Source organism: Chrysemys picta, chromosome 3 (genome assembly GCF_011386835.1).
Source record: "Chrysemys picta bellii isolate R12L10 chromosome 3, ASM1138683v2, whole genome shotgun sequence".
NCBI classification, from domain to species: domain Eukaryota; kingdom Metazoa; phylum Chordata; order Testudines; family Emydidae; genus Chrysemys; species Chrysemys picta.
The window spans coordinates 68,072,992-68,099,391 of NC_088793.1; the positions used below are offsets into that span (position 1 = coordinate 68,072,992).

General features: G+C 41.2%; 1 protein-coding gene and 1 long non-coding RNA gene across 4 annotated transcripts in view; one reads left to right on the plus strand and one right to left on the minus strand.

Moving 5' to 3' along the window:
* Positions 1 to 1,442: 1,442 nt before the first annotated feature.
* Positions 1,443 to 4,261, minus strand: LOC122174415 (uncharacterized). The gene is made up of 2 exons (XR_006176174.2): positions 4,061 to 4,261; positions 1,443 to 3,189 (listed from the first exon to the last, which is right to left on the minus strand). It is a non-coding gene; the product is annotated as an uncharacterized LOC122174415 (long non-coding RNA).
* A 166-nt stretch (positions 4,262 to 4,427) lies between these two features.
* NT5E (5'-nucleotidase ecto) overlaps positions 4,428 to 26,400 on the plus strand; it is a 41,856-nt gene continuing 19,883 nt past the window's right edge. The window contains exons 1-4 of one of the 3 annotated variants that reach the window (XM_005299675.5): positions 4,428 to 5,110; positions 6,183 to 6,405; positions 14,705 to 14,893; positions 22,256 to 22,453. In XM_005299675.5, the coding sequence (XP_005299732.2) occupies positions 4,754 to 5,110; positions 6,183 to 6,405; positions 14,705 to 14,893; positions 22,256 to 22,453 (967 nt within the window). In that variant the 5' untranslated portion in view covers positions 4,428 to 4,753. The other 2 variants (XR_010599527.1, XM_065588189.1) reach the window with 2 other exon arrangements.

Sequence of the window (26,400 nt, forward strand, 5' to 3'; positions counted from 1 at the left end):
AGGAAAGTGGACCCCATAGTGAGTAGGGGACGGAATCCACTCCTTGGAACCCACTATGGGCGGGGCAAGGGACTGGGAAAATCGGAGACCCCCGTTGCGTGAGTGGGGCAAGGTACAGGGCACCCTGGAACCTACTGCGGGTGGGGCAAGGGACTGGGAAAACCGGAGACCCCCATTGCGCACGTAGGGCAAGGTACAGGGAATCTCGGAGCAGCCGAAGGGGTCAGCAAGCCTCAACCACCAGCAATAGGCTGAGTGGACGAAGTGAGATCCGCCGCCCGAGGATTGGCAGGACTCCCACCAGCAATAGTCCGTGTGGACTGGTGAGGACTGTCATAGCAAGATCCCGAATTAGGTGTGGTGTGATTGTGGGTCGTAAGGTGGTCCAGGGACCTGCTACAGGCGAGGTAAGGGACCGAGAATAGCGGAGACCCCCGCTTTGTGTGAGTAGTAGGTCCCCATCCTTTTCTACCCGTTAAGTGACGATTGCATCCCTCCTTGCTCGGAGAGTGGGGAGGCCCCGGGAAACCACCCACGTACTCCTAGGTAGTAGAGTACCCATCCCGTTCTCTTGAAGGCAGGCCGGTGCTCTCTGCTGGGGGAGGGGTGTACAGGGACTAAGCCTTTCCTAACCTTCTGTGTGGTTGGCCTACAACCGAAACCCTTCCCCAAATCTTCCTCTGGAGCATGGACTCAGGTATGGAGTGAACTCCAGCCCCTGGAAATTGTTTGCCAAAACCTGGGGCAACCGGGCATCCTACCCCGTTCCTCTCAGAGGCAGATTGGTAAGTCGTTGCCGGACAGGGTGCATGCGAGGACCTCCCTTTGTAAATCCTCCCCAGTGGCATGCATGTTGGGGGATTGGCCTCACCGGAGTAATAGAGGCTAGGAAAATTGCTCTTGCCTGGAAAGGAGACTAAGGCTTACTGCAGTGTTCTAGTGTTGTTGTGTTGTTTAACCACTCTTTGTGTATAATAGTAATTGCTTTGTTAAATAATGAATCCTCTCCTACAAGGGGGGTTAGCCAAAAAGCCCACCCTCCTTGCTGAATTGATAGTAAAACAATGCCTGTGCCCATGAAAAGAAGGATTGGGCCCAAACGGGCAGGCAACCGCAGTTTAAGGAAGTTAAAGAAAAGAAAGTAAAAAGTTAACTCTGTAATTACTGGTGGGAATTAAGCAGTGAAACTATGTATAAATGTTAAAAGAAAAATTCTTGGTTTCTTTGCAGCCATTCCTTTGGGAGTGTCTGTAAATAATCCAGGCAAAAGGTTATATAGGTAAAATCATTTGACTATGAAAAAGTTAGTTAAATTTGTTAAAAAACACTCCTGGTGTGTATAATTTTTTGTTTTATAAGTTTAAGATAAATTAATGTTGTTTTGGGGTTATAGAACCAAAAAAAATACTTTTTGCCAAACAAAGTAAACTAGTGTTGTTTAGTTTTGGTATTTAGCATTTAATCCTTAAGGTGACAATGCTTTATAAGATATAAATTGTTTTAAATAAAGACCAAAGTTGTGGCTGCAGCAAGGTAGTCAAAGCCAGAAGAATGGAAAATTTTAAATCTGTTTTGGTAACAAATAGCAAATAAAAGCTAATATCAACTAAAAAGCCACAAATTGTTCTTGAAGTGTTGCTGGGTACACCTTATACCCAGATCACCTTTGGCGCTCCCTGGACGGTTGCGCCTCAGGTGCTCTGGCCCTATTTGCTCGCATGCATCACCGGATGACTGTGCACCGTAGATTGCTGCAGTTAAGTAAAACTTTTCCTCTGTGGCCCAGCACTACTGCCAGCAACATAATGATTAGGCAGGCAGCACTTTTCCCTCTTTGAAAACTTTTTCTAGATATTTGGATTAATTTTATTCAAATGTTTAAATGTTATAATTGTATGTATGTCAATAAACTGGCCTCACGCTTGAGTCTTTGAACTAAAATCACTGCGTGGGTGTCTTTGACCACAACAGACTGTTCCTTTTAATTTCTGTTTAACTAACTTTCTCATTTATGTGTAGTTCCCCATTTTGATGTTAAACCCACGACAATAGCATTTCTTTGGCATTCCCCCCCTCCCAAAAATATTAAATGTAATTACTTTATGGTTTCTATTAAGGAGCGGTTCAGCTATATTCACCTCTTGGACCACTAAGGACTAAATCAAGAATTGCCTCTCCCCTGGAGTTCCAGGACAAGCTGATCTTCAAAGCAGACATCTATCCTTTCCTCAGGTGACATGTACTCAGTCAATAGGAGGATAGGTAAAATCCTCCACTATATTGTTTTCTGCCTTTGTAGCCTCTCTAATCTCCCTGAGCATTTCACAATCACCATCACCATCCTGGTAAGGTGGTTGGTAGTAAATTTCCTACTTCTATACTCTGAATGTTCAAGCAAGGAATTTCTATCCAGAGAGATTCTCTGGTACAGTTTGATTCATTTAGTATTTTTACTTTATTTGACAGGGAGTGCTGGCAGGTATGCTTGCCAAGCTGAGCAACCAGGAAAAGGCATTTCAAATATATGTGGGGGCTTTTAAGGGGTGTGTGGCTTCTGATCTCTGTGAACCCTGGGCAGTGGAGTTCACAATTGTGATCAGAATGGTCACTGTCTCAGGGAATGGGGCATTTTGGGACAGCTGCTGATGGACTGTTAGGATCAACAAAGGTTGCACAGTGTCTTCACTGAAACTACATTGACCTCGGTGGGTCGATCATGGCTCCGCACCATATGGGGAGGTGGTTTTACTGCATCACCATAACGGGGCGTTTACATCTTTCAGAGACAATTTTCAGTGTAGAGAGAGGCACAAACAGGTTGATGAAAGGTGACGTATATCAACCTAACTTTGTAGTGAAGACCAGGCCTGAGGAAAAGAGACACCCTAACAGCTGAGAAGTAGATGTTAGATAGCTTTTCATACTGTTCTGGTAGTCACCGATCACTTCACTTTATAGCAGGATTCTTTGATGCCTGTAGAAATCTCCATTATCTAAATTCCGACATGGATGGATTCTTCAGTCAATGTTCAAAAACCACGTACAGGACATAACAGTGCAGAAGAATACGAAACTTCATTTACTTTTCAGTAAACGGGTTGGAGGGGAGAAGGGAACATAGACCGAACTCAGTTCAAATTCCATCTCAGCAACTTCAGATTCCAAGGAGACAAGGGCCTGACATCATCCCTACAAGAAAAAGACAGCAATTGATACAGCCTTACCCAACCCAGTGATAAAGTATCATTTTTCCTACACTTACAAATTTTTGTTTTCAAGAGTGATGTGGAGATAAAACAAGGAAATGACTTGCAAAATCAGATCATGTGAAGAAATGCTTTGACATACAGTAGTTACAGTACTTACACAAAAGCTATCAAATAGTCTTTCTTTGCTCTCTGGTAATTTGGTTGTGTAATAAATATAAAACATGTGGAACTACATCCACCAACTACGAGGAAGCTTTATTATAATTTTCATCCCAGCTGTCACTTGCAACTTAAATCTATTCTCTAAAGTTGCTTATCATTTCAAACCCTCTATTGTTTTCTACCTCACTATATATACTCAAGCCTCAGCTATAAATTTAGCATCCAACCACAGAACAGAAAGGTCTTATTTTTAAATCAGTATGTGAAATCTACTGAAACTACAATAAGATAACTAAAGCTATAATTAAATAGATTATTGTACTGGTGACACTATTTAAGGTTAAAATGGCACTTGAATTTTAAGCAATTATGAAGTGGATAAACTTGCCCTACACTACAAAATTAAGCCAATTTAAAGGGATGTACAGTCAGAGCAGTAATTAAAGCAGTGTTTCATGTTCACACTATGCTCCTTCTGTCAGCAGTGCTCGTCCCCACCTTCCACTGACTTACCTGAAACCTGACTTACCTGTGTTAGACATTGTGGGGCACTGACAGTTGGAGCCCCCTGCCAGCTACCAGCTCCCCCACTACCCCAAGCTGTCAGCCCTGCGGGGCTCACAACTGGAGCCCACCCCAGGCCCTGGGACTGACAGCCCAAGTATTATGGGGTCATTGGTAGAAAATACCTTAAAACAGGTCTTGCGTGTTCTGCCTGCACATTAAAGATACACTGAGGCTTCTTGTGAGAACGGGACGGTACCTGGTGGAGTTTTCCTCTCAGGGCATTGCTGAGGAGCAGTCCATCCCCACCCCAGCTGTGGCTGTATTTTCATGAGGGTTTTAGGGAAACCGACGCAGTGAAAACTCTTGCCCATTACACGTTAAACCTGTTGACAAAGTGCGTGTGGATTACAGGTGTTCTAGGAGGAACAGCTAGCCAATGCAGTTCTTGCAAATAGCCCGTGAGCTCCAACTCAAACACTCTGCTGGCCAAACCACCCTGGCGCCTGAATCACGTCCTGTTGACATATTGACTATACATATTGCCTAGCCGGGCCTCCTGCGGCTGCAGGGCAAAGAAGAACACGCAATTTCCCAGCCGCCCGGACTCGCCCCGTTTCGAGCGAGGCAGGGGAAGGAACAGTGTGTGTGTAACTTTATCTGGGATAGGGCACTCTTCGGACATCCTTGTATCTCTCCCCACCCCTCACTTCAGCAGCTGCAGGAACACAAGGATTAGATTAACCGCCAACACCCAAACCCTGTGGGGAGGGTGGAGGAGCCGTCAAACCCTCCCACTACCTGCCATGGATCTTCCTCGGTGCTACCAGCCCCGTGGGGCCTCGCTTTAAGCTGCAGCAGCTGCGCGCGGGGCAGGCATGGGGAGGTTGCGCGGGACGCTCAGCCCCTGGCTGGGGCTGGCAGCGCTGCTGTGCCTGGCGCACGCCGCCCGGGCCGCCTTCCAGCTCACGCTCCTCCACACCAACGACGTCCACGCGCGGGTGGAACAGACCAGCCGCGACTCCGGCAAGTGTCAGAGCCTCCGCAGCGGCCGCCCCCAGGATTGCTATGGCGGGGTGGCGCGGAGATACACCAAGATCCAGGAGATCCGAGCCACCCACCCCAACGTGCTGCTCCTGGACGCCGGCGACCAGTACCAGGGCACCGTGTGGTTCAGCTACTTCAAGGGGCGGGAAGTGGTCCGCTTCATGAACCTCCTGGGCTACGACGCTATGGTAAGGCGCAGGCGCCTCTCGCCTTGCGGGGGGTCAGGCAAGGGTGGCGGCGGCTCTAGTGCAACTTGAGGCTACGGGAGGAGAGGTGTGTGTGCATAGGTGGTGCGTGATCGGGGCGCTGCCGGGCTGGGGTGCGGCTGGAGCGGCAGCATGAGGGGGCTGGTGCAAGGGAAGGGCGCAGGGTGGTGGTGTAGCTGCAGGGAAATGGGTTCCATGCGTTTTGAAATTGACCCGCTAAGGCTTGCGCCGTCGCAGGGCTTCGCCAGATGCGCAGGTTGGGCAGTGGCTGGTGCTCAGTAAGAACCACAGGGGCCCCTGGGAGACAGGGGCAGAGCTCCCAGCTGAGCCCTGGGGTTGGCCTGGTGAAGCAGTGAAGGATGTTGTGAACCTGCGGCAAAAGGCGAGGTAATATTTGCTTTGAACTGAAAGCCTGGTCACTGAATGTTGGCGAGACAAGGTAGGGGAGGTAATGCTACTACAGTAGAACCTCAGAGTTAGGAACACTTGGGGAATGGAGGTTGTTGGTAACACTGAAATGTTCCTAACTCTGAACAAAACGCTATGGTGGTTCTTTCAAAAGTTTACAAGTGATCCTTGACTTAAGATAGCTTTGAAACTTTATTATGCAGAAGAAAAATGCTGCTTTTAGGCATCTTAATTTAAATGAAACAAGCACAGCAGCAGTTTCCTGACCTTGTTAAATCTTTTTTTAAACTTTCCCTTTATTTTTTTAGTAGTTTACATTTTACATGACAGTGTACTGTATTTGCATTTTAATTTTGTATTTGGTCTGGTCTACACTCGGAGGGCTTGATCTAAATTACGCAACTTCAGCTACGTGAATAACATAGCTGAAGATGACATAGTTAGATCTACTCACTGCAGTGTCTTCACTGCGGTGAGTTGACTGCTGACGCTCCCTGTTAGACTCCGCCTGCCGTCTCACTCCGTTGGAGTACCAGAGTCGACGGGAGAGCGTCTATGCTAGAAATGCCCAGTATGTAATTTCTGAGAGAGCACTTATAGTGATTATTTGGGGGTGTCTAATAATTTTCCTTTTTGTTTTTCATAGGCTTTGGGGAACCATGAGTTTGACAATGGTCTGGATGGATTATTGGATCCGCTACTTAAAAATGTTAATTTTTCAATTCTGAGTGCAAACATTCAGGCAAGCAGATCAGTAGCATCCAGGATTGCTGGATATTTTCAGCCTTATAAAATACTACATGTTGGTTCAGAAAAAATCGGAATTGTTGGCTATACCACTAAGGAAACATCTTTCCTTTCAAATCCAGGTATGCTTTTCTTTAGTATAGCAGGAACAAACCATATACATATAAACAATGTAAATGGAGTAGCACGTGGTCCAAATAGTGACATCCCTTAGGGGAGGATCTATTAATGGAGATTCTCTATGTCAGTGGTTCTCAAATTGGGAGTCAGGACCCCTCAGGGGGCTTGCAAGGTTATTAAATGGGAGGTCGCAAACTGTCAGCCTCCACCCCAAACCCTGCTTTGCCTCCAACATTTATAATGATGTTAAATATATAAAAAAGTGTTTTTAATTTATATGGGGGGTCACACTCAGAGGCTTGCTATGTGAAAGGGGTCACCAGTACAAAAGTTTGAGAACCACTGTTTTATGTCCTATTAAGGAGGAGAGGATGGAAGATGATAAAATACAGGTAGGATCTGATGAGAAACAGTCAAATGAAAAAAGTCTAATTCAATTACATCATGTAATGGGAGACAGCTAAAAAGTGACAAGTTTTTAAAGTGCTTATATACCAATGCTAGAATTCTAAATAATAAAATGGGTGAACTAGAGTGCCTCATATTAAATGAGGATATTGATATAGGCATCACAGAAACTTGGTGGAATGAGGATGCTCAATAATACCAGGGTACAAAATATATTGGAAGGACAGAACAGGTCGTGCTGGTGGGGGAGTGATACTAGATGTGAAAGAAAGCATAGAATCAAATGAAGTAAAAATCTTAAATGAATCGAAGTGTACCATAGAATCTCCTATGGATAGTAATTCCATGCTTGAATAATAAGAATATAGCTTTAGAGATATATTACCGACCACCTGATCAGGATGGTGATAGTGACTGTAAAATGCTCAGGGAGATTAGAGAGGCTATTAAAATAAAATAAAAAAAAAATCAATAAGAATGGGGGATTTCAAGTATCCCCATATCGACTGGGTACACGTCACCTCAGGACAGGATGCAGAGATAAAGTTTCTTGACACCTTAAATGACTGCTTCTTGGAGCAACTAGTCCTAGAACCCACAAGAGGAGAGGCAATTGTTGATTTAGTCCTAAGTGGAGCACAGGATCAGGTCTAAGAGGTGAATATAGCTGTACTGCTTGGTAATAGTGACCATAATATAATTAACTCTAACATACCAGTGGTGGGGAAAACACCACAGCGGGTCAACACTGTAGCATTTAGTTTCAGAAAGGGGAATTACACAAAAATGAGGAGGTTAGTTTAAACAGAAATTGAAAGACAAAGCACCAAACGTAAAATCCCTGCAAGCTGCATGGAAACTTTTTAAAGACACCATAGTAGAGGTTCAACTTAAATGTATACCCCAAATTAAAAAAAACATAGTAAGAGAACCAAAAAAAATCCACAGTGGCTAAACAACAAAGTAAAAGAAGCAGTGAGAGGCAAAAAGGCATCCTTTAAAAAGTGGAAGTTAAATTCTACTGAGGAAAATAGAAAGGAGCGTAAACTCTGGCAAATGAAGTGTAAAAATATAATTAGGAAGGCCAAAAAAAGAATTTGAAGTACAGCTAGCCCAAGACTCAAAAAGTAATAGCATAAAAAATTTTAAGTCCATCAGAAGCAGGAAGCCTGCTAAACAACCAGTGGGTCCACTGGATGATCGAGATGCTAACGGAGCACTCAAGGCCATTGTGGAGAAACTAAATGAATTCTTTGCATCGGTCTTCACGGTTGAGGAGGTGAGGGAGATTTCCAAACCTGAGCCATTCTTTTTAGATGACAAATCTGAGGAACTGTCCCAGATTGGAAGCGTCATTAGAGGAGGTTTTGGAACAAATTGATAAATTAACCAGTAATAAGTCACCAGGAACAGATGGTATTCACTCAAGAGTTTTGAAGGAATTCAAATGTGACGTTGCAGGACTACTAACTGTAGTCTGTAACCTACCATTTAAATCCCCTTCTGTACCAAATAACTGGAGGATAGCTAATATGATGCCAATTTTTAAAAAGGGCTCCAGAGGTGACCCCGGCAATTAGAGTCCAGTAAGCCTGACTTCAGTACCGGGCAAACTGGTTGAAACTATGGAAAGAACAAAATTGTCAGACACATAGATGAACATAATTTGTTGGGGAGTAGTCAACATGGTTTTTGTAAAGGGAAATCATGCCTCACCAGTCTACTAGAAATCTTTGAGAGGGTCAACAAGCATGTGGACAAGGGGGATCCAGTGGATGTAGTGTATTTCGATTTTCAGAAAGCCTTTGACAAGGTCCCTTACCAAAGGCTGTTAAGGGATAAGAGGGAAGGTTCTCTCATGGACTAGTAACTGGTTAAAAGGGTAGGAATAAATGGTCAGTTTTCAAAATGGAGAGAGGTAAATAGTGGTGTCCCCCATAGGTCTGTACTGGGCCCAGTCCTATTTAACATATTCATAAATGATCTGGAAAAAGGGGTAAACTGTGAGGTGGCAAAATTTGCAGATGATACAAAACTACTCAAGATAGTTAAGTCACTGTGAAGAACTATAAAAGGATCTCTCAAAACTAAGTAATTGGGCAACAAAATGGCTAATGAAATTCAATGTTGATAAATGCAAAGGAATGCACATTTGAAAACGTAATCCCAACTACACATATAAAATGATGGGGTCTAAATTAGCTGTTCCCACTCAAGAAAGAGATCTTGGAGTCATTGTGGATAGTTCTCTGAAAACATCCACTCAATGTGCGGAGGCAGTCAAAAAATTGAACAGAATGTTGGGAATCATTAAGAAAGGGATCATAATAAGACAGAAAATATCATATTGCCTCTATATAAATCCATGGTATGCCCACATCTTAAATACTGCATGCAGATGTGGTTGTCCCATCTCAAAAAAGGTATATTGGACTTGGAAAAGATTCAGAAAAGGGCAAAAAAAAATATTAGTGGTGTGGAACGGCTGCCGTAGTAGGAGAGATTAATAAGACTGTGACTTTTCAACTTGGAAAAGAGATGACTAAGGGGGGATATGATAGAGGTCTATAAAATCATGATTGGTGTGGAGAAAGTAAATAAGGAAGTGTTATTTACTCCTTCTCATAACACAAGAACTAGGGGCCACCAAATTGAACTAATAGGCAGCAGGTTTAAAACAAACAAAAGGAAGTATTTCTTCAAACAACACACAGTCAGCCTGTGGAACTCCTTGCCAGAGGATGTTGTGAAGGCCAAGACTATAACAGGGTTCTAAAAAGAACTAGATAAATTCATGGAGGATAGGTCCATCAATGGATATTAGCCACGATGGGCAGGGATGGTGTCCCTAGCCTCTGTTTGCCAGAAGCTGGGAATGGGTGACGGGATGGATCACTTGATGATTACCTGTTCTGTTCATTCCCTCTGGGGCACCTGGCATTGGCCACTGTCGGAAGACAGGATGCTGGGCTAGATGGACCTTTGGTCTGACACAGTATGGCCGTTCTTATGTTCTTAAACAGTCAAATGCTAAAATTTTAACTATATATAGTTTCCTAGCATGAATACAGATGAAGGGTTTTAGTTGCCTATAGAACTTTTATATTATTCAGCTCCCTGGCCATATGACTGTTTTTAACTGCTGGATGTTCGAGCTATATGAAAAGATGTGTTCCATACACAGATCCATTTAGAACATGCGAAGCACTGCACTAAGGGGGTGTTACGTTTACAATAGTGTAAGAAAAAAAAAAAAAAAAGCAGGCTTATATATTTTTCTCCTTATTGGCCACATAAGAGAGCCTGAAGACATGAATACATCTTGTAAAATTAAGGAAAATGTGTTTTTACAGAGTTTATTACAATCTGAAAATTTTGAGTTCTGAGGAATGTAATTCGGCCCTCAGATACATGCCCAAATCCCACTGAAGTCAGTGGGAGTTGCATATGTGTATCTGAGGGCAGAATTTGTCCCCCTGTGTTTTTTTGGCATCTCAAGTATATACCAGAAATTAGACTACAGAAGGAATCACAATTATTTTCTATCAGTGACTGATAGCAGAAGTGATGAAGCATAGACTCCTCCTCTTCAGACAAATAAGTTGTTCTAGTGATCAAGATTTATTTAATTAGTGTAAAGGAATTAGACAAAAATAAACTACTTCTGATTTTAAGAACAGATAATTGTATTTTAGAATAATAAAAACACCATTTCACATTATAGTTTCTCATCTTGCCCTTTTAATCAGATACAGGACATCACTGTAGGTGCAAAAGAGCCACTTCCATGCCTAATAAAAGGACCTGGCATTCCTCTCTGGTTTATCCTAGACACACAATGGAATTAAAGTGCATTGAACATAGCATTTTTTAAAAAAAAAAATCATCTTCAATACAAGGAAGATATTACTACTTTTCTGACCATTACTTACTGAAATAAAATTATAACTGTAAAAATGAAGGTGTAAATTAGCCCAGAATAGGGAAGGTATGATAATATTTAAACAAAGTATTCAAATGTACAACTGACATAAAAGTCCAATGCAAATGGTTAAACACATCCACAGAGGAGACCTCTCTGTGGTCAACAGAAACTTTTGATCTGCCTTCTGACATACGAGGCTGGGTTATTTGAGTCCATCCTTTTCCTCTAAGGAATAACAAGGAAAAATGTATTCTTCCTTTTGCCTAAGCAAAATGAGAAGCTTATATGTGCAGAGGGTATGAAGAGAGAGATGAATATACATGCATAAGATGTGTGACAAATAATACAGCACTTAGCCAGAAATTTTCTTTTAACTGATCTGTTCCAAATGTTTACCTATGAGTGTTGTCCCAACCAGGGAGGTTGGCAGTCTCAGTCCCTAGCATTTCTGCTTGCACAATATCCCTGCTTGTATAATATCCATAAAGCAATGTGGGGAAGCACCTGGCTCAGAGCCTATGTATTCCCTGAGCACTGGTTTCTCATCCAGGTAATCCAGAAAGTTGGCTAAATTGGACATGCTACGAATTAAAATAAGTTCTTGAGGAACGGTGTCATAGTTTATCTATTTTGAGAGAGGCACAATACGTACTGTCAATTTAGCCTTTCTGTAGCTGTGAAAGATATTGGAGCAGAATTTCGATGGTGGTGAATTACAACTGCTGTTAAGTAAAAGGACATATTTTAATAAATTTGTAGCAAAACCTAGAGATGGTTATAATTGTACTGAAAGACCCAATAAGGAGCCAAAAGAGAAGTAGTAGTACACGGCTACCTTGATATAACGCGACCTTATATTACACGAATTCGGATATAACGTGGTAAAGCAGTGCTCCGGGGGGCCGGGGCTGCGCATTCTGGTGGATCAAAGCAAGTTCAACATAACGCGGTTTCACCTATAACACGGTAAGATTTTTTGGCTCCCGAGGACAGCGTTATATCGAGGTAGAGGTGTATTAAGACAGAAGGCTTATTACTTTCTTAGGCAAAACTAAAGCAGTCACAGACTAAGTACATACTGTAGTATAACTGAGGAATCGAAAAGCAGTTGGCATTAATAGGGAGTTTTCTAGGGACCACCATATGTAGCAAACACAATTTTGTAACTCTCTCCTTTTTGACTTGTACACATCTTTAGTGTATGAAGCCTTCAGTAGCTTTCAAAAGGTGATTCAGTTTCTGCATACTGTGATTTATGTCACAAATGACTTAGCAATCTGTGGTGCTGATAAACTCCTGGCTGAAATTGTGGGTTGGTGAGTTAACCATTAACCTAGTTCCTTAATCCAAAAAGTAAGTCGCTGTGAGATTGGATTCCAGGAAGATGACATGTCTAATAGGCACACTTTATTTCAGGAAGTTCAGTTGAGTTTATTCTCAGATTCACCTTAGTTACCCCAAAATCTTGTGCTCTTACAGGACTTTCCAGTTCCTCAGAGACTACTGTTTAGAATAAAGTGTGGATTTTGCACCGCCATTTTTCTCTGCAAGTTTATATAAATTTGTTTTGTATTATCACTAGATGTCTTTCATCGCTACTGCTACTATTGTTACCTTCACAGTCTGTTCACAACTATCACTATATTATAATCATAAATCTTTTGAAACAGTAGGACCTCAATCCCAATGTTCCCATAGCGCTCGCTGTCGCGCTCTCTCTCTCTCTCCCTCAGTAAGGATTGCTAATAGATATCTGGAAACAGTGGGTGAAGTCTACTTTAATAATCCATAGCACAAACGATGAAGCTGTTAATTGGTAGCTTTTTTTTAAAAGATGTCCTATGCGCTACTAAATCCACCTGCCACATTTGAGTCACCCTACTAGGTTTTTTCCTACAACAATTGCCAAGTATTGGTAAATAAGGAAGACAGCATTTATTCATTCATTATATTGTAAGATCTGTAGAATAGGAACCATGTCTTTTTATTTGTACTGTGAGGTGCTTAGCACGCATTTTGTGCTGCAAAATAATAAATCACATTTTTGTACATAACTTTTGACTTCAGTATCTTGATAACTTCTCCTGTCTGTAGAATAGTAGAAATATTCAATGGAGAACACTTGTCAACAAATATCGCTCTGAGCTGTTTTCCAGAACAATACCACAACCATGTTATTGGAATTGTGATCCTGCTCTTTTAATCATATCCTTATGGTAGCAGCCAATTATTTTATCCTTGGACATGTGCCTAATACTTTTGGCACCCAGCCCATTAGCTTGTCGTCTTGTTAAAAAATAGTGCTGTTTAGTTGCCTTTTCTGTTTCTTTCTAAAGTTTAAAGAAATTAGAAAACTTATTTCCTGTTATTTCTTTTTCAGTGTGTTAAACTAATAGAATTGCTGGGCCACAAAGAAAAAGATGAATAACTGTTATATAAAAAACTTAGATTTTTTTTTAAACTAAATTTAAACTTTTGAGAAGGGGTGACCAAGTACTAAGCAATGAGTTGTGTGTTTTGTTTTGAATCCTGGGTTACACTTAGGCAACAACAGAACTGTTACAGTTTGACAATTTACGTATCCCCATAATATTGCTTTGTCAATGTTCCTCTGTTGCAGTAACTCTTTATTTCTTGAAACATTTAGCATTGGACTCTGGACTAGTTCTTACTCTCCCCTTTGCTATGAAATAGCCCGGATCTGTTGATCTCTAGGGTATGCTGAAAGGCTCCTATATTCTCCCAAGATGCATGGGAATGGAGGAGAATTGTGAGGGATGGGAGGTGGAATTTGAGTGGTTTATTTTCTAGTTAGTAATTTTTGGCCGGAGAGTTTAAGGAGAATTTGTTGATCAGTAATTTATAAGAACTGTATTTTAAAACTTTGTCAAGGGAACCTAGCACCTGGGATAGCTGCTTTTTTATCCTTTTTGTAGAAATCAAGAGTGTGACCGAGACACAGCAAATACAGTAGAGAGAGAGTACATGTTTGTATTATAAATGACATTTTTCTGAAATGATAAAATAGAAACATTTCAGAGAAACCATAAGATTTCTCAAGCTGTGAGCTGGGTAAACTTACCCCTTTTTAATCTCTATCTTTGGGTTCTCCCTTCAGGGAAGTAATTCCACTTCAGGCTTTGCTATTGCTGTGTATCACTGACAGTCAGAAATCGTATGATTCATTTCATTCAATGAGATAATTTGCATATGGAAGGCAAGTAGGATTTGGCTCTGAGCCTGCGGATTTAGTGCAGGAGGACTCTGAGGGAACTGCTGTGGAATAGAAAGGAGACAAACAAAATAAGGCAGGATGAGGGGAGACTTTGTGGGAGAAGAATTAACATGGGAGAAGAAGAAAGATTCTAAGGAAAAATCAGTAGGAAATAATATGGCAAAAAAATGTTATATTTACACCCAAATGATGCATATGAGACAAACCTGAATGTAACTCTCTGTTTCTCAGTTCTAATGGCAGTCAAAAGCTATTGGGGCTTTGCTCTATTGGCTGTTATCACCGGCATCTTTTCTTGGAATTACAGCTTTGTTTTATATATAAATATATAGAGAGAGATATACAATTCATAAATGTTGGTAGACTGAGCGCAAATGTTCAGGTTGCTTATACAGTACTTGAAAACACTGGGACAGATTAAAAGTCTGAACCAACTCCCAATAAAGCTAATTAAAAGACTCCCATTTGCTTCATTCTGTAAAGGAATGTGGGACCCTGGGGCAACTAAAATTCAGAGATCATTTACACCTCACAACCTAGAATCCCGTGTTTGATGGCAGAAATGGCCATTTAAATAATGAGAGAGGCCAGAGCTCCCCACAGTTTGTGGGACTCTGGCCATAGTCCATCGGCTGTTTCAATAATCTGATCTTGTGAAAACACAAGTATTTTTAGACACCTCATAAATATTAATAATCTCCTTTCTCTCTCTCTCTCTCTTTTTTTTTTTAAGGCAAGGAGATATATTTTGAAGATGAAATTGAAGCATTGCAGCCACATGTGGATAAACTTATCACACTGGGAGTTAACAAAATTATTGCACTAGGACACTCTGGTTTCACTGTGGATCAAAAGATTGCTCAAAAAGTGAGAGGAGTGGATGTTGTAATTGGAGGACATACGAACACGTTTCTTTATACAGGTATTGCATCTCTCAGTAAAATGTTGCTTTTAACCAAAACTGATCATTAATTGAAAGAGAATTCTCATTGAACTAAGATGACTTTGTAAAAATGTAATTTACTTGTAACTAAGTACTGTGGCCAGTTCCTCAACTGGTGAATATCGGCAATTTCAGTGGAGCTACCTTGATTGAGAGCAACTGAGGATCTGGCACCCTGTATAATTAAAACCAATCAACTTTATTTAGCACATATCACATTGAGACTAACCCACATGAGATGTAGTTCTTTTGCAATCCTTCCTGTAAGCAAGACATATGAGACTGAGACTATGACATGAGTCCATTCCCAGTTTTTACACCCTCTGTGAGTAAGAAGTGTCCTAACTCTTTGAACATATTCAGGATGACCCGTGCAACACAGACCCATTCCAATGCAAATGGTAAACAAGCTGCGCAATAATTTAGCAGCATTAATAGTAGTCCCACATGAGATTCTCATTAGAGAGACTACATTTCCCTAGTTATGTGAAATTACTATAAAGTGGGTGTATAACCGGTAGAAAGATTGTACTCAGAGTAGTTATCAATGGTTCACTGTGTGGACATATCTAGTGGAGTCCTGCAGTGGTCAGTTTGGGGTCTGGTACTTTTAACATTTTCAGTAATGACTTGGATAGTGGACTGGAAAGTATGCTTATAAAATTTGAGATGACAATGAGCTGGGAGGAGTTGCAAGCATTTTGGAGGTTAGGATTAGAATTCAAAACTACCTTGACAAATTGGAGAATTGGTCTGAAATCAACAAGATGAAATTCAGTAAAGACAAATGCAAAGTACTAGATAATACTTAGTCCTGCAGATAATACTTGGGCTGCAGCTGTGTGCTAATTGGACCGCGGGTTTGAGAATGTCTGGTCTAGGTATACTTGATCCTACCTCACAGGGCGGGGGGCAGCACTAGATGACCTCTCAAGGTCCCTTCTAGCCCTACATGTCTGAGATTCTAACATGTTTTACAAGTTTACTGAATAAGGGAGTAAATAAATAAAATATTTTAATTTACTTTGTCTATGATACATGCATTAAAGGAATCAGTGAAATAAATTAATCAATATAAAACAAGGTATATTCCTTGATTATTTTTCCAAATATCCTGTAGGTGAGTGTTACCCTGTAGAACCTATTTCTGTATATATAGGTTTTTAAAACATGGTAAAACATATGTACTTTGTAATATTTGGTGGCCTAGTGATGGTATTATTTAGTCCATGAGGGCAAACATTTCTTTTTAAAAAAGAATCCCACTGATATTTTCATATTGAATTTTAAGAGGAAGAAAATAAAATCTTAAACATTTCAGAAAAACACACTTAGAAGTGGTTTGAGACATGGATCTGTGTAGGGACTGATCCTGAATATATACCCAAAGTGACAGAAAAGAAGAAATGTTTTATGTTGTTGCCTACCCAGCTACTGCCAAACATCGTGCTAGCATGAATGTTTCACACTGTGATAGAAAATTAAAAGTGCACAGACTGTCTTCCTATGCCTAAAAGAAATTCCATCTTGAACGTTGTCCCAGATTGTAGCTCCTCTTTACAAAGTTCCAAATAGTCTATAGAAATTATACATGCGTGCAAACTGTGTGTGAGAAAATGCCTGGTGCTGCGGTATGCTGCAAAGGCTTAACAGTGTGAGTTTGGGATGGGCATAGTTAGTGAATGGTGACTCCACAAATGAGTTATGCAAGATCATCCCAAATGAGTACCAGAACCCGCATCTCTCATGGTCACATTCTGTATATGCTTTAGGGATATTTTTTTTAAATGCTGCTAGGATTTTTTTCCCCTTCATTTGTCTGCTTGCTAAGATAGGAGACTAAGTTACCATAAGGTCAAATGTAGAGAGCCTCAGAAGCAGTTTTAAAAAAAAAATCCACCTAAAATTTATTTTAAATAACCTTTTTAGATGAAAATGTTAGTTTTAAAATCATAACATTATAGGACCTTTCAGGGCTAGAAACAAGTGCATAGTTCCATTGGAAATGGAGAAATCGCCCTTTGCAATAATCTAAACTTCCTTTTCTAGTCTTGCAGGTCTATGTGATATCAGACTTTTAAAGGAATGATATTTTTATACATCAAAAAGTATGTAGTAGATTACAGATAACTATGGATCCCCGTCAAACAAATAGTGCAAAACTGTAGGTAATATACGTATCCCTGCATTTTGAAGGATGTAGTATGTAAAAACTCTGAGCACCTATTCTGGAGAAAGGATCCTCATCAGCAGGTTACATGGGTTAGGAGCAAGCCAGATGGCAGAGATAAGGATCATAGATGTTTGGCTATACACTGCAGTACTACTTGGTGTGTCTGAAAAGACTTGGACAGTGTAACTGGATGAAGCTTCATTGTTGTCTGAGCACAATGCTCGGAGCCAGAACTTCCTGAGTTCTTATCCCATCTCTGAAACCTCTGTCTGTGTGTAACTTTGGGCAAGTCAGACTCTGTTGCCCACTCTGAGTACTTCTACTTCACTCCCTAAACTGGACACTTTTTTTTTCTAATTTCAAACAAAAAAGAAATGTCAATGAAAAATCCTAGAGGAAAAAATTGACAAAATATTTGAAGTTCTTTTCTAATCTTTCAGCCAACTATAGAGCTGGTCAGAATGTTTTGAATTTTGATTATTTCAAAAATACAGGAAAAACACAAGTGAGGGGGAGCTAGTGATTTACCCCCTCCCAAACACCCTCACATTGGAGGAGGGCCTAATTCTATAGGGTGCTAATTGTCTTTTAACTCCTATTTGAAGACAACAGGATGTGAGGATGTACAGGAGGCACTCAGGAGCTTTTAGTATAAGGCACGGGTATTTTGAGGATTAATTAATATCTGCAAAGCACTTTGGCAGTGGAGGTATGTTACATATACAATGACTTCCTTTTATTATTAACACAATGTCATAGCAAGTCTATGAACTCCTTTTTGAGTCCCTCCACTGGCTACTGTTTTTCAGCTCGAAGTCAAGCTTCTTGACCTCATCTGTTAAAACCCCTCACCACTCTGCCCCTTCTTACTCACCTGATCTTATCTCTTGTATAATCTCCCCCTCTGGCTAACCCCACTGCCCCTTAATTGATCTGTAAGACCACTATACTCTTTCTTCATATCCCTCTAGCTTGTCCACTTCTGTCTTGCAATATTGGCTAGGTTGTGGGAGAGTCTAAAATAGTTGCTGTTACTCTTTTAATAATTCATAGGTGGGGAAAAAATTCCCAATAATTCAAAACCATCAGGTTTTGCGTATAGCTAATGTAACTGCGTGATCTTACTGCTGGTCCCCTTCCACTCCCCTGCTTCCCTTTTAGTGTTCCTTACCTTTGTTGAATCTTCTTTTGGGTTAATTGTAAGCTGAATAGTTTCAATCACCAGACATTAAGGAATAGCAGTCAACTATGAGATATTTCCCGTCATGAGAAGACACAGTCAATTTGTACTAATTCAAAACAGAACAGCAAATAGCACCTATCCAAAACCAAACAAGTTCTAACAGATGTGTGTGCCAGTATGAAGCTACTCCATCCCACTAGAACAGACTCCCTCCAGGAGCATTACATGCAGTAATGTATTCTTAGTGCAAAGGGGGGAAAGCTAGCATGTTGTTGGTTCCCTGAGCCACACATGTGGAACAAATTTCACCCTGAGCCTCACTTACCTTCAAACAGCAGCTTAACATGACATGTGGTATCTTTCTCTCTCCTTCTTGCTAGGATGCAACATGATTACTTTGCTTCCGAAACACCCATCCAAGGGGGTATGGGCCATTGTAATGTTATTGCCTCTCCTTCTGTTTCCCAAAACACCATTTGAAAATGTCTGGAACATTAAGCCAATTCAGATATATGTATTATTTATATTAAGGTGATTTTTTACAAGGTGAGATTTGTGCAATAAGGAGATATATTAATTGTATAAGGTTAATATCCAAGCTTAGTCACAAATACAGCACCTAAGAGGGTGACAATTTCCACAGAAATAAGTGAAGAAAGATGGATTTTATCTGTGAAGTCACAAGCAGCTTTCTTTGCTAAATGTCTTGCATTTCACAGATAAAAATGTAAAATGTTCCTTTCTCCTCCCTTTCTTCTTCTTCTTGCCCCTCCCTCCCCCAATATTTCTTTAGATCTTGCCACTTAGCAAGAATGATGGCTTTTGTAGCTACTTTTTCCAGCTGTCTGTTTCATTTCTCTACAACTCTTTACCCTACTTTATTTCTTTACAGTTCTTTAAAAATAAAAAAGTTCAGCAGCAGAGCAGAATCTGTCTACGTTTTGAATGAAGGGGTAAATGTATTTGTGCTCATGCTGATAGTGAGCATGCTCAGTAGTTTTTGATGGATTTCCATAGGAAAGATAGTAGGAGTTGGGGACTTGAAGGAAGCACTGGGACCTTTGACTTTAGTTAGCTAAGGAATCTGAACCTAATCCTTACAGTGGTCCACATGTCAGAACGTGTCCTCCCCCCTCCTCTTGATTTCATTGAGAGTTAAATGCATGTAGGAAGTGCAAGACCAGGCCTTAATAGAGACCTACTCTACTCTGACCTTACTAGGTGAACACTTAGTGAGTCGGGATATTATTAGTCCTCTGACCAGCTCTCTCTGGAATCAGGCCTGTGTATTGCTGTGTTTCTCTAACTTTATTAACTAGACTTTCCTCTGAACATTGTGTCTGCTCTCTTAGGCCTGGTCTACACTGGGCGGAGCAAGCTAAGTCGGTTTAAGTTACGCAACTTCAGCTACAAAAATAACATAGCTGAAGTCGACGTACTTAGCACTACTTACCGCGGCGTCTTCACTGCGGTAGGTCGACTGCTGACGCTCCCTCGTTGACTCCGCCTATGCCTCTCGCTCCAGTGGAGTACCGGAGTCGACGGGAGAGTGCTTGGCTGTCGATTTATCGCGTCTTCACTAGACACGATAAATCGACACCCTGCCCCCCGCCCCCCCGCTGGATCGATCGCTGCGGAGGTAAGTGTAGACATACCTTTATTTACTAAAACTTTTTCTAAGGGCAAGTCCACACTACAAAATTAAGTCGACCTAAGTTACATTGACTTACAGCCACCAGTAATTTAAACTGTTTTTGCAGGTCCATTCTGTGCTTCTTGTGTCTGGTGTGGGTCCTCACTAAGAGCACTTGTACCGACTTAACTGGCAGTGTGGGGCATTGTGGGAAAGCTTCTCAGAGGCAGAAACAGTCAACATAAGCAACGTAATATCTACACTGACACTTCGTCGACCTAACTACATTGACTTAAGCTTTACGCCACTCGTGGAGGTGGAGTTAAGTTGGTGTAGTGGGAGAGTTTCATTAATGAGAGCAAAAAGAACAGGAGTACTTGTGGCACCAATAAATAAATAAATTTTGTTAGTCTCTAAGGTGCCACAAGTACTTCTGTTCTTTTTGTGAATACAGACTAACACGGCTGCTACTCTGAAACCTGTCATTAATGAGAGCTGCATTTTAGCATAGACACTGAGTACAGTCAATGTAAGCTATCTTACGTTGACATAACTCTGTAGTGTAGACCAGGGCTAAGGAAGTGGTTGTCCTTTGGCTTGCATTTTTTCAACAAGAATGTTGAACTTCTGTCAGCAACCTATAAAGTTTCCACAAAATTGTCACATAGAGTGTGACTTAACATCGCTCTTCCTTCTTGCCCCCTCTCTCTCTCTCTCTCTCTCTCCCTGTTCCTTCGGATTCTGATTTCCTGTCCCAGTCTTCTAGGGACTCTGTTGGCAATTTCCCCTCATCTCAGTGTTACTCTCTCTTTATCTATCTATTGAAAATAAGCACAAGCCACATTTATTATGAATAAAAATAGTATATGAATAAAAGTGACAGTGGCTAGTTTTTAAAGCAATCAAAATTAGCTGCAAGTCACATGCCCAGCCATCACTGTGTAACTTGGGACCTACTTAACTGTGTGTGTAGAAAGATAGTAACACACTGTCCCTTTCCTTCTCTTCCATCCCTGCTTGTTTCACCACACTGCTGTTCCATTTCACTCTCTCTTTCCCTGCAGTTTATCTTCTCCATCAGCGTCTGCCTCCTTTTATTATTCTAGTTGTTTAGGAAGAATCACACCCTACAGTTCTGAATTAAGACATAGGAACCCTTGTAAGCACAACATGAATAACTTTAAACACAAAAGCTACTTTCACCATCTACTTCATTGGTTTTGTTCACACGTGAAGGCAAGAAATTCCCCTGACTTGGATATGAAATAAATGCTTGTGCGCTTCCAGGATATCTGGGGGGGGGGTTCTAATTCGGAAAGATCTAACTTTTTCTGTAAACGTGGAAGAAGTGGATATCCTAAAATGACCTCTGAGAGCTGTCTACACCGAATGCACGCAGCTGCATTCATCTGTTCAGACAAAAAAAAAAGTACTTTGGCAGAGTCAAAGATTCTACTTTGATTTTTGGAAATACATACTCTGGCAGACTAGCTACAAACAAGCAGCTGAGTCTTCTAGCAGCATTACAATTACATCTGGGACCTGTTCCAGGAGCTCCGTTTGCCTTGCCAACATTCACAAAAGTGTTTATAGTTGGCAGGAGATAGCTGACTCGGGGACCCAAAATACAATTACAGTTCTTCCCGTGTATTCACAAATTACGTGGCAACTGGAATCTGGGACTAGAATGCTTTTCGTAGTGGGGTGATTTTGGTAGAACCTTCAGACAAAAGTTTAATTTAAAAGGAGTTTAAAAAAATAAGAAGGTGTTACTGTTTCTTACATTCTCCTCTGTAAACCTATTTTTAATTAAACAGAATCTAAGCCTTCAACTGAGAAGTGTGCATGGAGCTTTGATAAGCCTCTTCTCCTTTTTGGATGAATATCTTATGGTACAAAAGTACGAAGTCCATCTCATCAAGGAATAATGTGATAACATAGTAATTTGTTACATAGTCACCTCCTTAGATTTATGCTTTTTGGGCTTCGTGGTTCCAGAAAAATGTCACCTGAGAAGCCAAGTTATCAATAAAGCAGAAGGCAAAAATCCAACAATTTATATATGATGGAAAAATCATTATTTTTTTTGTTTTTGTTTTAATTCTCAGTTAATTGCTATGAGTTAGAGATCTTGCAGCAAAGTAAGAGGTTAAAATCAACTCAACTTTTTCACTTCTACAAGGAGAAAATACACCCTTGCACTCAGTCCTGAAGAACCTTATTTTATTTCCAAATTATTATTTAATAGATATTAAATATTCCATATATTCTTTTAAGGAAGAAAAGCCTATTTGAAAGTCCTTACTGATAATTTTCTGAAGATAAAATACTTGTGTGGTTATTTTGTTTCAGGCCCTCCACCTTCCAATGAAATGCCAGCTGGCAACTATCCATTCCTGGTGAAGTCAGATGATGGGAGGCAGGTGCCAGTGGTACAAGCCTATGCTTTTGGGAAATATCTTGGTTATTTAAATGTAACATTTGATGATCAAGGAAATGTAATTAGAACATCTGGAAACCCTATTTTGCTAAATAGCAGTATTCCTGAAGGTATGTGAAACAGAGATTTGAGTTTCTATAGATCAACCAGCTAAACTTTTAGCTTTATTGCTTTTTTTTAAAAGTAAAGTACAATGCTACAGGAGAATTTAGCATTCCTCTTAATTTGGTCGTCTTTGGCATCAAGTTGTGGCTACATTATAAGGCTATAATCTGCTTTCTTCACTGACTCCTTTCAGCAATCAAACAAGTTTCCAGTTTATCACATTTCAGGTGTTTGGGGTTTTTTTGGGTCTATGTAAAATCACTAATTGCTTCTTCACGACATTCAGGCAATATATTTCCATGACATTTAGCATTTTTAGGCTACTCTATAGACATTTCATTTTAATATTGCTTAAATGGGCATGAAGAGTAAACTAACATCTTATCCCATAAGGATGATTCCTTCAGAACAGAGTTTGGAGCAGGATGGGGAAATCTTGGCTCTTGGTATCTCTGCACTTGGTTTGTGGACAAAGAAAGGGCTTTGATCTGAGGTTGTCAAGCCAGCACTTTTCTTACGCATTTCAGTTCACTCTAATTGTAAAAACAACCAAGCAGTTTTATGTGGGTTGCTCATGACCTTTTAAATACATTCAGGCAAAGCACATCAATGTGCAAATGTAATATACAAAAAACACATGTTTTTCATCAAACATTATAAAACTGAAGGAGGAAAATCCTTCCACGGTTTGTTTTGTAAATACATATCTCATATACTTCCAACCCAGCCACCCTGTTTGTTTCATTTAGTGGTTGCTTCCTGTCTGATGTACAGATTAAAAGTTCCCTGGGTGTGTATTCTTTGTTGCTTGTTTGTTCGTTGCCTCCCACCGTGGGGCCCTGATCGTGGGTTGGAGCTCTTAGGCACTACCAGCATATAAATAATCAATTTTGAAGTGACCTATTCTTCTAGGTGTTTCAGCTTTGCCGGTCACATGGTTTTCACAAGTTTAATGAGCTTAATTAAACCAGGTCTTGAACATTATAGTAATTCTCCAATGTCTGTGAATGTTATAATTCAGAATACTAGATATATACATGGTGAAGTACAGTATTCTTAATGCTTATATGTTGCTTGCAAATTAACCTTGTAACGTGCCAAATGATATACACAATACAAAATCATCAGAGAAATTGTATGATGGCTGTATCCAAGTTATGTTTGGTTTCCGAAAATAAACCATCAATTTGCTACTAATAGGATATCTATGCATATAAAATTAATTCCTAGTTGAGTAATCCTATATGGTTATTTGGGTTATTGGTAAGATTGTTCAGTTTTGAAATATGCAAATAGTGTTTTAAACAAATTTGTAAGGTAGTGATGCTATAAATAGGAGTAACTGAGATAAGTAAGAGAAAATTTAGTTTGAATGTTTAAAAAAAAAAAAAGGCTCTGCTGGACCAAAGGACATGGTAGAAGTCCCATTGATTGGCAGTTTAAAAGAAGCCTGGGCAAAAGTAATTGCAAATGTACTGCAGGGAATAATCCTGCAGTGGCAGGGGATCAATTCACTCCCCTAACTGTATTTTCCCCCTATTTCTGGGTTTTATGATTATAATGAATATTGTAATCTTGTAACAAGTAGGATCCTTCGTAATTTAACTCATAATTGGATTTCATGTAAAGTAAATTTTGATATTATTCAATGAGGTCTCATGCAAGGAAAGGTTAATATATTCTAGAATCACTAAGGAGCAAATTTTCCATAAAATTTGTATGAACGTAGGGATCTAATTAATGGAAGACTTCTTCTTCGAGATGTGTTGCTTATGTCTATTCCAGGCTAGGTGTGTGCATGCCATGTACACAGTTGCCAGAGATTTTTCCCTGAGTGGTAGCCATTGGGCCAGCTCGAGTGCTCTCTGGAGTCGCAGGCACATGCACCAGTATAAGGGGCCCCCCTGGCCCTGTGCCCTCTCAGTTCCTTCTTGCCTTCCATGACGCTTGCCTGGATGATCCTCCTTGGTCTTGCAAGGCTTCTTTCCCAGTGGTTTGGACTTTTCTGTTGTATATTGCATAGTTATTATACTTAGTGTTAGTTTATGTAATAGCGTTAATAGTTGTCCCTGTCATTGAGGGACTTCCGCCACAGGGGCTGGACATGTCCCAGTCCCCAGGCTTCAAGCTGTGTGCCTCCTGTGGCAAGCCAATGCCAGTGAGTGACCCACACTCTAGCTGTCTAAAGTGCCTCAGGGAATCTCATGTTAAAGAGAAGTGTCAGATCTACAGGGGTTTCAAACCGTGCACACACAAGGATGGGATATTCGTCTAAAGGCCTTATCCATGGAGGCAGCCCTCAGACCAGTCTTGCAGCTGAGCCGCTCCAAATTGGCGCCAAGCACTTCAGCATGCAAGCCAATTGACAATTGTCTGATCGAGAGTCACTCACAGGCTCAGGTCCAACACAGCATCGGTACAGTATACGCCACCTTCCAGGCCCTGGATCTGTTGATAACAAGTGGAAGTCAACTCTGGTCCTGGTTCAGAGAATAGAATTCATCATGGCAGTGCTCGATTTGACACAGGCCAAGGCCTACCTATCAGAGCCAGATTCTGAGCTATATCAGACCTGATCTCCGTCACGACTCACCCGGTAACAATTGCTCGTGTCTGCCTCAAACTATTGGGACGCATGGCGGCATGTACCGATGTGGTACAGTACCAAAGGATATGCCTCAGACCCCATCCAGATGTGGCTGGCATCAGTCTACTCCCTGAGAAGACATCACCTAGACTCAATACTCATGATTCCACCTCTGGTCATCGCTTTGTTGACCTGGTGGAGAGACCCAGGATCAGTAATGGTAGGGATATTCTTTGCTGCTCTTCAATCATCCATTACCCTAGTCTGAGATACATCAGGGTGAGGAGCCCATCTTGGCAGTTTCAGGACTCAAGGCTTCTGGTCCCAGGAGGAACTTGCCCTGCATATAAATGTTAGGTATGCTTGGCTTCCCCAAATCTCAGGCAGATTGCTGCAGGTTCTGATGGACAACACTGCATCAGTGTTTTCCATCAACAACCAGGGAGGAGCCCTGTGCCTTCAGCACTGTGCCAGGAGGCTCTCCAGCTATGGGACTTTTGCATGAAACACGTCATTCACCTTGAGGCATCACATCTCCTGGGAGCCCAAAATGCCCTGGCAGATCACCTCAGCAGATCCTTTTCTTCTTCTTCTCACCATGAGTGGTCTCTTCACCTGGAGGTTGTCAGTGTCATCTTCCAGAGGTGGGGGCCTCCCCTGGAGGACCTGTTCGCCACAAGGCAGAACAGGAAATGCCATCAGTTCTGCTCACTATATGGGCTACCTTTCCGATGCTTTCCAGCTCTCAGGGGCAGACCACCTACTGTATGCCTTCCCACTGATTCCATGGGTTCACAAGGTCCTCCTGAAAATCACAGGACAAGGCAAAGGTTATCCTCATAGCACTGGCATGGCCACACCAGCATTGGTTTGCCACGCTTCTGGACCTCTCAGTAGCAGGTCCACTCACACTCCCACTCCCCCTGGACTTGATTTCACAAGACCATGGCCAGCTGCTTCACCTGAACCTCGCCTCCCTGCACCTGACTGCATGGTTGCTATGTGGCTGAACCCTGAAGAGCAGGCCTGCTCGCTAAGGGCTTGTCAGGTCTTGATAGGTGGTAGGAAACCCTCCCCCAGGACTACCTACCTGGCCAAGTGGAAATGTTTCATTTGTTGGGCCTCCGAGCTGAACCTCTCTCCATCCTGATCTTCTCTGCAGTCAACTGTAGACTATCTGCTACACCTAAAGCCTCAGTGTCTGTCTCTCTCCTATATTAAGGTTCACCTGGCAGCCATCTCTACTTTCCACCCTCTGTGGTGAATGGCAGATCTGTGTTATCCCACAAGATGATGGCTTGATTTCTCATGGGGCTGGAAACACTCTACCCTCAAGTTCATGAGTCTCTTCCCCCTACGGACCTA